The sequence below is a fragment of the Dasypus novemcinctus genome, chromosome 7, assembly GCF_030445035.2.
Source record: "Dasypus novemcinctus isolate mDasNov1 chromosome 7, mDasNov1.1.hap2, whole genome shotgun sequence".
Lineage (NCBI taxonomy): Eukaryota > Metazoa > Chordata > Mammalia > Cingulata > Dasypodidae > Dasypus > Dasypus novemcinctus.
Window position 1 is genome coordinate 114,322,569 of NC_080679.1, and position 14,680 is coordinate 114,337,248.

At 43.5% G+C, this 14,680-nt stretch overlaps 1 protein-coding gene across 1 annotated transcript in view; it reads left to right on the top strand.

Moving 5' to 3' along the window:
* The first annotated feature begins 12,649 nt into the window (after positions 1–12,649).
* The window catches only part of MCM6 (minichromosome maintenance complex component 6), a 40,673-nt gene continuing 38,642 nt past the window's right edge, over positions 12,650–14,680 (top strand). Inside the window, exon 1 of the mRNA XM_004480157.2 lies at positions 12,650–12,860. Within this exon, the coding sequence (XP_004480214.1) occupies positions 12,754–12,860 (107 nt within the window). The 5' untranslated portion in view covers positions 12,650–12,753. The remainder of the gene's footprint in view (positions 12,861–14,680) is intronic.

The window sequence follows — 14,680 nt, forward strand, 5'->3', positions numbered from 1 at the left end:
TTCTTTGTCCGCTTTCTGTTGTTGTCAGCGGCACAGGAATCTGTGTTTCTTTTTGTTGCATCATCTTGTTTTGTCAGCTCTCCATGTCTCCGTGTGTGTGTTGCCATTCCTGGGCAGGCTGCACTTTCTTTCACGCTGGGCAGCAATCCTTACAGGGTGCACTCCTTGCGTGTGGGGCTCCCCTACGCGGGGCCACCCCTGCATGGCAGAGCACTCCTTGCACACATCAGCACTGCGCATGGGCCAGCTCCACACAGGTCAAGGAGGCCCGGGGTTTGAACCGCAGACCTCCCATGTGGTAGACGGATGCCCTAACCACTGGGCCAAGTCCGCCGCCTGTCTATTCTTAAATTAAATGTAATTTAGTCCGTTCTTCACCTAACAGTCAGAGTAATGTTTTTAAATATACAAATCCGATCATGCTCTGTTTAAATCCAACTTACTTTTTTTTTTTTTGAGGTACCAGGGGCCGGGGTTTGAACCCGGGACCTTGTATGCAGGAAGCCAGTGCTCAATCACTGAACAAGATCGCCTCCCCTGAGTTGGTTTCTTCATTTGTTTGCTTGCTGTTTGTTTTTAGGAGGCACTGGGGACTGAATCCGGGACCTCCCATGTGGGAAGCAGGCACCCAACTACTAGAGCCACATCCGTTCTCCCAACTTATACAGGAAAAATGAGACCCAATTTCTTCCCATGACCTACAAGGCCCCATGTCACCTGATCCCTTCCTTCACCTGCTCCTCCAGCCTTTCTAGCTGGGTCCCCAGGCTCATTTATGCCGACTTTCTTTCCATTCTTCAGGCGTGGCCTGCCGGAACCAGTGCAGTGTGGAGGTTGGCTGTGTGGCCCTTGGAGCCTTTCCGTCTGGGCTCAAATCCTGTCTCTACCACTTCTTAGTGTGTGATGGTGAGATGATAAAGGAACCGTGCTTATGCCTCAGGGCTGTTTGGATTGGGTGAGTCGCCATGTAAAGTGTTCGGAGGGGAAGTGGTAGCAGGCGACTCCTTTCTCACCTGAGAACACTGGCACTTGCTTAGATCACTCCTAGTTCTCTGGGTCTTTTTCATCCTTTTGGTTAGGACTTAGCTTAAATATGACCGCCTTATCCCAAGTAGGTCCCTCCAATACTCTCAAGCACTTTACTGTTTGTTTTCTTCAATAGCACCTGTGGACATTTCTAGTTATCTTATGAATATATGTGTATTTTATCTGGTCCTCTATGAGAACATAAGCCCTATGAGGTCAGGGACCTTGTCTGTCATGTTCAGCACCCAGAATACTTCTTAGCACATGGTCAGTATCTGATAAATACATGAAAACTGAATGAAATGACAGATAAATGAGACGTGTCAGCACCTACCATAGGACCTGGAGTTTCATATAACATATCCCATTTCTAGACCTACTTCATCACTGTAAGACATGTTTCCTATCCTTACTTAACTTTTTTTTTCCTCCACTGTGATTAACAAGCTCCCTTTTAGTAGGCAAGCACTTCAATCTCTTCTTTTTTTTTCTCCCCCTGTGGAAAATATTGTGCATTCACTCCTGAAAAAAACAGAAAAGCTGTTGGCTCTAAACTGAGAAAAAGAAATAACTCAAGACTCTCTTCTTCTGTTCTTCCTAACACATTGCTCTCTCTAGCCTGACAAGTCATTTCTTAATATTTCTTGCCTCACCTTTCAATTTGTCAGATATCACTTAGAACAGGGACAAGGTGTTTGGAAGATTCTCTGCCCCCACTCTGAATATATGCATCGTTAGCCTGACCCAATTGCTAAAACTCTTAAAATGCATTCCATTTTACAATTAGAAAACTGTGTTTGCATTAATTGTAAAATGTACTACACCAATGCAAAGTGTTAATAATAGGGTGGTATATTAGTCAGCCAAAGGGGTAGTGACGCAAAACACCAGAAATTGGTTGGTTTTTATAAAGGGTATTTATTTGGGGTAGGAGCTTACAGATACCAGACCATAAAGCAGAAGTTACTTCCCTCACCAAAGTCTGTTTTCACATGTTGGAGCAAGATGGCTGCCAACATCTGCCAGGGTTCAGGCTTCCTGGGTTCCTCCCTTCCAGGGTTTTGCTTCTCTCTACATTCAGGATTCCTTTCTTCCCAGGACTTGCTTCTTCCTGGACACAGGGTTCCTCTCTTCCTGGGTCTTGCTTCTCTTTCCTCTGTGAGCTTACTTCCCAGGCTCCAATTAAGGCTTCATCATCAAACTCCAACATCAAAACTCTGACATCAAAAACCCTCAACTCTGTCCTTTGTCATGCCTTTTATCTGTGAGTCCCCTCCCACCAAGAGCTGGGGACTCAATGCCTTAATGACATGGCCCAATCAAAGTCCTAATCATAACTTAATCATGTCCAGGTACAGACCAGATTACAAACATAATCCAATATCTATTTTTGGAATTCATAACCATATTAAATTGCTAGAGGTGGTATATGGGAACTCTGTATTTTATGCATGATTTTTGTGTAAACCCACAACTTCTCTAATTAAAAAATTCATTCCATGAACTGCATATTTAATGATATCAAAGAAGTATTACCAGTTGGTTTTTTGAAGTACAATGATGGTTTTGTCATTTTCTTAGCCTGGGTTTCCCTGGAAAGCAGAGGCTAAGCCAGAAGATAATGAGCTATTATTTTAATAGGAAGGACAATCTTCAGGGACAAGGGGAATGAGTCAAGGAAGAAGAGGAAATCAATAAAAGGATGCTATATCAAGGTGTCTCCCACGAAAGTGTTACTGATGTTCAGTCCTCTAAGCAGCATCTTTGAGATGCTGTGTCTCACGTCCCTCCTCAGGGACCAGGGAGAAGAGGGGAGGACTTTAACCACCGACTCTCCTCTTCCACTGGTCAAAGATTCTCCAGAGGCCTTAAATCCCTCACTGCTCCAGGGAGCTTCTGAGAGGGCCTGAGCCAGGTCCTCGGCGTGGACAATGGGGAAGGCCAAGCACAGAGGGCAGCAGGCACTGTCACGTCAAGCAGAGTCCTCTCAGGGCTGGAACAAGGAACAGGAGGATCCGATCATGTATATAGTGGTTATATTTTTACATAAAACCCTTATCTTTTAGAGACACATCCTGATCTATTTATAGAAGAAACTATATGACATCAGATATTGGTTTTAAAATAATTCAGTTGAGGGGGTAGGGAGATAGCGGGGTTATAAATACTAAAAGATTGACCACGAGTTAATAATTGTTGAACCCAGGTGATAGGTACAAGAGGATGAATAATTCTTCCCTCTCTAATTTTTATATATTTGAAATAATCAATAATAAAATGTTTTTTTAAGAAAATTTGTTCTTTTGTGTCTTAGAAAATTTCAATCTTCCAAAGTTCCCAGTGTTAATCAGTTAATAAAAATGTTTGACATCAGCCCAAAAGATAACCATCTGTAAAGAAAACTAACCAAATAGAGGCAGAAAACTACGTGGGAGGAGGGGTTGATGGTGGCAGTAATGCTTCCAGAGTTCGGAGGAATGAGGGAAAACCGCAGGCCAGGAGGTCAAAGAGTCTCACGGAGGAGGTGCTACCAGAAGGAGACAGGTCTAATAAAAATGGACGCAAACCCCATGTCAGAATGAGGTCCCAAGGTCCCTGGAAATGGAAGGGCCAGCTGAATCAGCACCATGAGAGTCCTTGTAGCATAGTCCTTAGGGAAATGCTTATAGGTACATTGATATTTGCTCTTTGGTCCTCCTCAGAAACTCTGCTGTCAAGTCATGCCTTTGGCCATAGTTTCCCCCAAGCACATGTCATATCATTCCTAGTAGTTCCTCACACAACGGCCTTCATAATGTCCATCTTCCAGCAATCTCCAACTGCCAGCCTGAGTTGTAGGACACACGCAGTTCAGCAGATGGTGATGGTGTGTGCTTTTGCAGTGTGGTGTGCTAAATAAACCTCACTGGAGCAGCTCTTTGGCTGAGAGCTCATAAGAGCACCCAAAGCAAGGATATATATGTATATACATGAACACATGGTGCACCATAATGGATTATGTTATATGAGTGTATATTTTTATGGAAACTATTTCAATGACAAAGTGTCCTGAACAAGGTTAAATACAGTATGAGTGTGATACACATATGTTAGTCATCTTACAAAGCACTTTTCACATATTATCTTATTTAAGCCTTACAACAATAATCCTTTTGGTACTATTATTATCCCACATATAAAGTCCTGAGGTCCAGACACCTTAACTAGCTTATCTAGATCACAGAGAGTCAGTGGTGCAGTCAGGACTCAAATCCAGAAACCGTGAGCCTAACTGCTTAAGCCATGCAGTCTACTCGGCATACAAAATGTCTTTCCCCATGTGATTGAGTCCTGATGCAAAGTTCTCGGTGAGCATTCCTTTATAGGACACAGGACAGAAATGCAGGACAAAAGACTTCCCCCATATTTGTCTTTGGGGCAGAAAAGTTGGCCTAGCTAAACATGCACAGTGTTTTTGGAGAAAGAAGGGATGCTATTAGCCCATCTGGACCACTGTGCAACCTGGGACAATACCTTTCCCCAGGCAGACACAGCCGTGCCAGGATGGATGGCTAGGCAAGTAGAGTTGTTCTCCCGCCTCCACCCTGTCTGCCATGAACAGTGACCCCTGCTGTACAAGTGGAGGAGGAAGTGGCAGGCGGCTTCCCCAAGTGAGACCCTCACACATCCTGTCACAAGAGTGGGAGCCTGTACTTCTCCCATCTTCTCCTCAGCCTGTCTCTTTCTCCCTTTACCTTTACTCCAGGGATCAATGGTTTCAAAGGCAGCAAGCTGGGAGCCAGGGTAGCTCAGCGGTTGAATGCCTGCTTCCCATGTGTGAGGAAAGCATCAAAATTGATGTCAAGAGCCTCTAAAGGAAAACAGTGTGGCTCAAGCAATTGGGCTCCCACCTACCACATGGTAGGTCCTGGGTTCAGTTCCTGGTGCCTCCTGGAGAGGATGAGTAGGACAGCAAGCTAGCGCAACGGGCAGATGCGACAAGCTGACACAACAAGATGACACAACAGGGAAACGGACTTTGGCCCAGTGGTTAGGGCGTCCGTCTACCATATGGGAGGTCCGCGGTTCAAACCCCGGGCCTCCTTGACCCGTGTGGAGCTGGCCATGTGCAGCGCTGATGCGCGCAAGGAGTGCCGTGCCACGCAAGAGTGTCCCCCGCGTGGGGGAGCCCCACGCGCAAGGAGTGCGCCCCTGAGGAAAGCCGCCCAGTGTGAAAAGAAAGAGCAGCCTGCCCAGGAATGGCACCGCCCACACTTCCCGTGCCACTGACGACAACAGAAGCGGACAAAGAAACAAGACGCAGCAAATAGACACCAAGAACAACCAGGGGAGGGGGGGAAATTAAATAAAAATAAATAAATCTTTAAAAAAAAAAAAAAAGATGACACAACAAAGAGATACCAAGAGGAAAGACAATGAGAGACACAACAAACCAGGGAGGTGGCTCAGGCGATTGAGCTCCTCCCATGGAGGTCCCAGGTTCAGTTCCCAGTGCCTCCTAAGGGAAGACAAGCAGACACAGAGAGCATACAACTAATGGACACAGAGAGCAGACGGTGAGTGCTGGTGGCAGTAAAGCTTCCAGAGTTCAGAGAAATCTGAATAAATAAATAAACAAACAAATAAATAAAATCTTTGAATAAATTAAATAAATCTCACTTCCTTTGATCCCCTGCAATCTGACTTCTGCCCCAGTGCTTCAGTGGAACTCCATGCACCCGTGTCTAGTTCCTGTCCTCCTTGACTGCTCTGCCACTTTCACCATGCACAACAATTTATGCTGCTCTTCTCTTCTGGCTTTTCTGACTCTCCACCTATCTCTCTGGCTATTCCTTCCCAGTTCCTCCTCTGCCATTTTCCTCCTCAATATGGGTATTCCCCAAGGTTCCCAAGGGTCTGTTTTTCCCATTCTTCAGATGCTACTTGGACGATTTCACCTACTCCCAAGGCTTCCCCGCTCCTTCTCTTCTGAGGACTGCTCAGTCTGTATCTGCTGCCCAAATCTCTCCTAAATTTGAGAAAAACTATCAACACGTTTGCTTATGCAATATTTTTAAATAAAATGAAATGCCTTCATTTTATAATATGCTTTAAATATTGGTCAAAAACTTGGAGCAAAGATTTAGGTCATTCAATTCATGGAAAATGTCTCCACATAATCTAATGAGCAAAGCTGGTCCTCATTGTACAAACAATCAGTCAAATCACGCAATTTTTTCTTAGAAAAAAGTCCAACTTCACCTTTTAATTCAAACAAACATGGGGAGTGAATGTAACACAGTGGCTGAGTACCTGCTTCCCATTAACGAGGCCCTGGGTTCAATCCCCAGTAACTCCTTAAAAAAAGGAAAAGGCTAAAAAACCAAAAACAAATAACAGACAAAATATGGAATACATTTGGTAAAATTGATGAGTACAAGAAGTCAAATCAAGATGGCAATAATATAGAGATGCTGTAATTAATTTATCTTTTTAAAAAATAACTATAAAATTGAGTACACGTATATGTACAGTTTCTCATTTCTTAATCTGTAATTATGTTATTTATGAATTGAGAGATATGAAAGTTAAGTAAATATTAAAGTTGAAAACTCAGATATGAAACTTTAAGAAAAGATTAAAGGTGAATGCTAAGCATTTTTTTTTCAGTAGATGTGTATGTGTGTTCATAGGGAAGTCTGGTGTTCAGCTTTGGGAGTAATTAAGAATTACATAAAAATTAGTAAAAATTGTTGCCCTCACCATTAATTTTGTTAGATATCATAATCAAACTTTTCCTACTAATTAAAGAGACAGATATACAGGTTGCTAAAAACTACCTGGTCAACAGCTGGCATATAATTTTATTTTTGTTAATAAGAGGCAGAATGTATTAAATATTTTATAAAATGAGGATTGACTGTATTTGGAAGAAAATATTTCATAATATGATTTTATAAATACCTTATTGAATATTGCACACCACCCAGAATAAGTCAGGTGAAATTTTAATCTGCTGGTTTTATTCATGTAACTTGTAGTGTTGGTATTCCTGGAAAATATGACAGTTAGATTTAAAAGAATCAGCATCACTATCCATATTTCTACAGCTGTTTGAAGGAAGTTTCCTGTCCAGCTAAAGAAGTCTGAAGAAAATAACTCCTTGTCTTTTAGAGTTCATTCTGAAATACTTACAAATGAAATAATATGATGTCTGGGATTTGCTTCAAGGAATATATGAGAACTCTGTATTATCTTTTGCAACTTTTAGTAAATAGAATAGAGTTTCTATTATGAAATTAAAATTTCATTAAAATGACGATGATGGAGAGGGAAAAGCAGACGGGGGTGTGTGGATGAGACATGATTGTCCACAGGGTTCATGGTTGTTGGTCTGTATAATGGCAGTCCATTTTACTTTTGTGTCTGTATTTGTGTATTTTGAAATTCTCTATTACCAAAAGGTTAAAAATTCCATATATTTGCCAGGGGTCTCCAAGACCATGCCAAGTTCGATCATTCACTAGGAGGTCTCACAGAACTCAGCATATACTCATACTTATAGCTAAGATTTATTACAGAGAAAGGATACTCTGCACAATCAACAAAGGGAAAAGGCACATGGGGTGAAGCCCAGAAGAAACCAAGCACAGTTTCCAAAGGTCCTCTCCCAAAGGAGCCTCACAGAACGCACTTACTTCCTCCAGCCTCAAATTGTGACACACGTGTGAAATGCTGTGTACCAGGTAAGCTCATTAGAGACTCCGTGCGCAAGCTTTTCAGTGGAGGCTTGTCATTAGGCACTCTCAGCCTAGCGCAAACCAAAATTCCAGACTTCCAGAATAAATTATATCAGCATAAACCGATTGTACAAACAGTTTAGGCACAGTAAGCCACTCTTATCAGTTAGGGTGGTGGGAACCCTTCTGAAATCCAAGTTCCCAGATGCCAGCTGTGGCAGTTTGAAGTTTGTGGACCCCCAAAAATCATGTCCTTGGGGTTAATTCAGTCCTGTGCTTATAAATCTATTGTGGATGGGATTTTTTATTAAATCACTTCAGTTAGGGGTCTTTGGTTAGATCACGTGACCCAGGGAGGGTCTTAATCCTCTTACTGGAGTCCTCTATAAATGGAGGGATAAAAAGGCACAGATACAGAGAAAAACTTCAGAGCAGAGAGGAATCCAGAAGCTGAAAGGAAGCCACTTTAGCCAGAAGCTGAAAGCAATGAGGTCCAGAGAAAAGGGGAGAGCTGAGCGGACACTGCCATGTGCCTGATGGCCCACAGCTGCAGCTCATGGAGAAAACATCTTTTGATGATGTTTGGACACTTTCACAGCCTCAGAACTGTAAGCTTTTACATTAATAAATCCCCATTGTAAAAGTCAATCCTTTCCTTGTATACTGCTTGGCAGCTTTGAGCAAACTGTGTTGCTGTAAGCCTGGCTATTTACAATAGAAGGGCCAGCCCTATCTGGCACCACAAAGGAGAAACATGTCTCTCAGTGAGAAGGGGATTTATTGTGAGTGTACAAGCAAGGAACTGGGGGAATCTTCCCCCAACAATTCAAAGTGAGAATGGGAGCTAGGGTTTTTATAGGCAAAGTAGAGGGGTAGGGGAGAAGAAATATAAATGAGGTCAGGGGTCTTGTGAGGAGGTTACATGTAATTTCTCAGTCCTGTGCTGTCTCAAGCACATCAAATTTGTCCTTGGTTTTAGCAGCTAATTAACCACTATTTAACAAGGTCTTAACTCTTTTCTTAGCCAACTGCTCAAGGATATCAAGCTTTTTGTCTCGAGAAAAGTTACAGATTTACTGGGTACTCCTGATACCATTCTGCCTGGTTTTGCTTTGAGATGTTATCTTATTCCTGTAAGCAATACTGAGAAGGTCAGGCTAATATCCTTCAGGGAACTAAGTGCAAAGAGTAAACTTTCAAAATTAGATTAATAGAAAACTAGCTCAATTAGTGTATTAGAAATTTTCAGAGTTGCTTAAGTGAAGAAATTTTTAGTAAGCACATTTTCCAGCTATCATCTATTAATATAATACCAGCCAAAGACCAAGGTTGGAGGCAGGCCTTTCTAAGGAATTCATCTCAGGCCTACTATGGTATACACAGACTCACACACATCCTAGAGATGAGTGTTGAGTAGAGCTGAAAATGCTTAAGCTACCACGCTCAACACATGGAAAAAAGCCATTTTAACATTCAGACTTTTTTCTCCAATATCACCAAACTTTCTTTTTTTATTTATTTTTACATAATTTGGGGAATGGAATGAGTGAAGTCAGCAAATAAAAACTTCCATGAATCTCACTGCACACATTTTAAATCTATAAAATATCTGATTTCAGATCATTCCAACAAGGACCAAATACGCTGTTTCTATCATCCTGCTTCATCCGTAACAGAAATATGCCTAAAACAGAATGATTATGGTGTCCTGTTTAATCTTTGAAGGAGGCTTCACCAAAAACCCAGAGGTCTTTACATCTCAGAGAAAAGCACTCTTTTTTTTTTTTTAAAGTAATTTTGGGAATGAGTGATGAGTATGCCCTACTTTTTGAGAGGGAGAGGGTCTATTGTGAGAGGGGGAGATGAGAAAAGTTGATGCCATCAAATGGGGTTGCAGAAGCTGAGCATCTGGAAGTTGCCTCCGTTAAACTTCATCCATGCCTATTATATCCCTTGGAAAGTTTCCACACACCACAGTACGAAGAGCGTGGCTTCCAACTGTCTCACAATCACATGTTCAAGTTCAGTCCCTCCCTTTATCAGGCTTCCTCTGGCACATGATATCCCCAATTCTTGAGCATTTCTAGGCTCTGTGGGTGCTGAGATAAAAATACTTATCAACTGGCATGACAAGGGACCAACAATTAGAATGGATGCAGAGTTCAGGCTGGCATTGTTTATGTGTTGGATTGTGAGAAGATCATGGGAGGTGTGGAGGAGGGGATCCCTGGGGAGGAGGAACTGGAGCGGTGAGTGACAGAGTGGCATGGCAGAGTAGGTTTGGGTGAGGCTCAGGGCAGCAGCAATTTATCATATAGTAAGAAACTATTTCAATACTGCATTTTAATATGTACAGCCATAGACGTGCATACAGCTAGACTGTTACGCTGGCTCTTTATCCTTCTCAAAGTCACTGCTTTCTGAAGAAACAGGCTTCAGCTTTCTCAGCTGTGCTTGGAGAGTTACCATCCATTTCTTCCCTCTCTGTCTTCCAAAATTTGATTGCTTTTTTTCAACGATTGTCTCTTTTTTTTTTAATCACAAATGTTTTTTAAAATTATTTATTTATTTACTCCCCCTCCCTGCTGTTTTTGCTGTGTCCATTCCCTGTGTGATCTTCTGTATCTGTTTTTCTTTTTGTTTCCTTTTCTTGTTTTTTCTCTTCTAGGATTCACCAGGATTTGATCCTGGGGCCTCTGATATGGAAAGAGTTTTGCTGGCACCTGTGCTACCTGTTCCTGGTTTCTGCTGTGCTTCACCTTGACTCTCCCCTTCATCTCTCTTTTGTTGCATCATCATCTTGCTCTGTGACTCACTTGTGCAGGCACCCAGCTCACCGTGCCGGCACTGGCTCGCCACGTGGGCCACGTGGGCACTCGCATGGACACTTGGCTTGCCACACGGGCACTGGCCCACCGTGCAGGCATGCTTTCTCTTTTTCTTTTTTACCAGGAGGCCTCAGGGATCAAACCTGGGTCCTCCCATATGGTAGGTGGAAGCCCTATCACTTAAGCCACATCTGCTTCCCTACTATTGTCTTTTATCCCTCTCTGTCTTTGTTGATACTTGATACTCAGTTTTATTCATTTACTGTCATTTTAGTAAGATTGCAAAAGAAAATAGAAAAAAACCTCTTCGATCTACCATATTAACCAGAATGCCCATTGTATTTGAGAAAGATTAATCGGGCTTCAGAGTGGGAATGGATTGGACTGGGGACAAGTTTAAGCAGAGAAACTAGAGAGGTGGCTGAATTGCAGGAATCTGCATGAAAGTGAATGATGGCTTAAATTAATAAAATGATTAAGAATGGAGATCAAGAGAAGTGGAGAGACTTGGAAATATTTAGGAGCCCTGTCTCCTCCAGCCACAACATTTTTCCACAAGTCCTCATCTTCCCTCCCCATCTCTACCTCCCACTAGGGATTCCAATCCTTCTTCATAAGATAAATCCGATGACCTCTGATGCTTCCTTATATGCTGTTGACACTGGAAACTTTCTTCAGAAGACAGTAGCATAAGCTCAAGCAGATGACAATGTATATAAGAAATATAAAGCAAAACCTGAGAAAAGGAATGACATTACCTCTTGGAAAGAAGTACTAGGTGCACTGACCAGATCACAGACAGGGAGCTGCAGCCCCAATTCTTGTGAGGCAATGGAGGCTCACCTTGAAGTAACAGGAAGTAATGGGAGCAGGGCTTTATCCTGAGTTTCTGTCTGCTCTCTCATGTTTTGTCTTTTCTTTCTGAACATGGGACTTGAGTTCTGAGAAATTTACCAAGAATAGAAGAGCAAGAGCAGTGAGGAAAGGGAAAATTGGAAAGAAAAGAGTAAGGCCTTTTCATTCTTTTCTCTTTAGTACACTAAGTTGTGAATATTCAGGAAGCAGTTGAGTTTGGGATTCCTAAAACCCATTCAATTGGGCAAGTCCAGTAGGCAAGCGGATATATTATACAATCTGGAGCTGGTAAGGGCTAGGGGATACAGTGCCTCTAGTTCCCATCACCTTCAAATGAAGCAATAGACACAATCACAGAAAAACTACAGTACACCAATAATAAGCATTTTTGCTAAACCCTGTAAATATCTAGATAAGAGTGTATTTGTATATGTATGTGTTACAACAATTACTCAGTTTAAAAAAGAAAGAGCGGGTAGGGGGCATGGGGTAAATATGTACATTGAATTAATCCAGGCTTATTCTACTTACTGAAAAAAGCAGTAATAAAACGTTCAAGGTTTAGAATATAACTGCAATTACTATAACTGTCGTCACCCTATTAGGAATCTAAAAATCTTTTTTATTGTACTGAAAGCCTCAAAAAATTGAAGTGGTCCAAACTTCTCAATTTGTTGGCGGCCCAGCAAAAGTAGTGGCTAACCATACACATTCGTACGTGATCAGTGCAAAGAGCCAAGGAGAAGAGGGCTCTGCAATCAGAATATTAGAAGAGGTACCTGCGCACCGTTCACAAATTTCTTTTAGCTCTTCCAAAGGTTTTGTTTTTTTTACTTTTTTGCTTCTACAGGGTTTTATCCGGTGGTTTACAGCTTATTTCCTCCAACCAGACAGCTCAAGTAGGAGGTCTGAATCTTATTTTTCTCTCCCATGGAGCTTTACTGCTATCGCTCAATTAATATCGTAATAACTTGAGGAACGTCTAACTAATCACCCAAAGATCCGAGTTTGTAACATGCTCCAAAAGCCAAACACCGCCAAGACACGGCCACACTGCGCAGGCGCAATAGCAATGTCCCCAGCTTTCTTTGCTTTTGGCGCGAAATCACCGCTCAGTGGGTGGGGCTGCAAGAGAAATCGCCGCTTATTGGGCAAGTTTGGCGCGAAATCCCCGAGCTCCTGCACCACGATTGGCTCCAGCTGTGCCGCTCCGGCAAAGGGGCGGGGCGGCGGCGGCGGCGGCGCGCGCAAAGAAGCGGCGTCCGGGAAGAAGCATCTCGTGGTGGGCTAGTGTGGCGGCGGCGGCACCTCCCCTCCAGGCAGCGATGGACCTCGCGGCGGCCGCGGAGCCGGTTGCCGGTTCCCAGCACCTGGAAGTCCGTGACGAGGTGGCCGAGAAGTGCCAGAAACTGTTCCTGGACTTCCTGGAGGAGTAAGTCGGCGGGCTCGGGCCTCCCCTGGCCGGCCGCCCGCACCCCGCCCCGGGCCCGCGCGCTGCGCGCGGACTCGGGAACCCAGGCATCGCGCGCGCCTTCGAGGAGCGGCCCCTGCCCGGCCTTAAGCAGCAAGCCGAGACCCAGCGAGGAGCTGGGACGGCCAGGGCTGGTTTTTGCGGATAAAAATAATCTCCAGCGATTTATTCAAGTTTGTGCTGAATGCCCCGCGCTAAGCGCTTGGCTTATATCTTTTAATCCTCGCGACATCACTCGAAGGCCAGTAGTAGTTTAGTCTCTTGTTAGCGATGCGGAAACAAGCTCGGTGAGGTTGAGCAGTTTGTCCAACGAGGCCACACGAGCTTGGCGGGGTCTAGTGAGAGGCAGAAGTGGCATGTGGGTCCTCCTCGAGGCCCCTGGCTCCCTGTGGACCGCTGGCGATGGAATGATCACAGCAGACTGTGGCTCTTCCTGCTGTGAACGAGAGTTTGACAGATGCTAGGGTGGGGAATCGCCCCTACCCTCCTGAAGGGCGGCTGAATGCATCCGTCCTTCCGCGGGACTTCCTTCCTCCCTGCCCCTCCTCCCCGTTCCCCTACTGCCTTTTCTCCTCCCCCCTTTATTCCTGTAGCCGTCTGGGCTCCAGGCCTCCTGTATATCTACTCCCTGGTTTTTCCCCGCACTGCTACCGTTACCTTTCTTAGATAGTACACGTAGATTGCTGCTCTCACAGAGTATTGACTCAGCTGCCTCCAGGACTTCGGAATGTTGAAATTCTGACTATGTGAAATTATGATTTTACGTATGTTATTTTTGGCAGTGTTATCCTCTGCCTGACAGCTACTGACCCTCAACGCCCAGCTTAAGACTCATCGTCTCCTTTGTGAAGCCCTTGTGACCCTTTCAGGAAACACTATTTACCTTCTTCCCTAAAGTTCCCAGGGTTACCATTTCCCATGTATTTCTGGTAACGTAACTGTTTATATCTTTATTTATCTGTCAGCCGCTCAGCTTGAATGTGAATCCCGCCTTCAACTCCCATCTACCCACCACATCTTAAAGATCCTCAGTAAATGTTTTCTTTCAAATAATTTTAAGTTCCTTTACTTACCATGCTGCTTGATACTGGGAGTGGCAATGAACAAGACAAATATTCCTGGTACTCTGAGGGGGGGGGTAGTTAACTCCCGCTTGAAAAGCCAACTTTGATTTGCCATTGCAATGGAATAAAGTCCAAATTCTTCCTAGTTCCGCTTTCCAGTTTTATTTTCCACACTCCTTCTGTATCTTCTCTTTGTAAATAATTACAAATATTTACAGTCCATTTATCCATCAGCCCTGTTTTTCTTTCAAATTTTTAGCATCTTTCATGGCTGGATTCCAATAATACGTTTTACTTGTAGGAAGCCTTTCTGTTAGGCAGAATTAGTTTATACTAATAGCACATTTTTTGTACCTTTTTTTGGAGGTACCAGGGATTGAATCCAGGGCCTGGTACAGGGGAAGCAGGTGCTCAAACTACTGAGCTATACCTGCTCTGCCTGTACCTTTCTTTAGTAGAATATCTTACTTACCTTTCTCAATTGTTTCCATGCCTGTCTCCTCTGAGAGTATCAACTCTAGGGCAGGAACATCACTCATTTGCAGCTTCAGGTATCTCTGGCAAGAACTTTGCACATAGATGTTGTTCAGTAAATATTTAATATTTAGAATGTGGTATATTTGAAGGAGGGATTGATTCTATCTCATGACTAATCTGCATGTTATGTTAAAAAAGTGCGTAAGGTGTGTGCATATGAGTGTTTCAATTTTCCTGAGG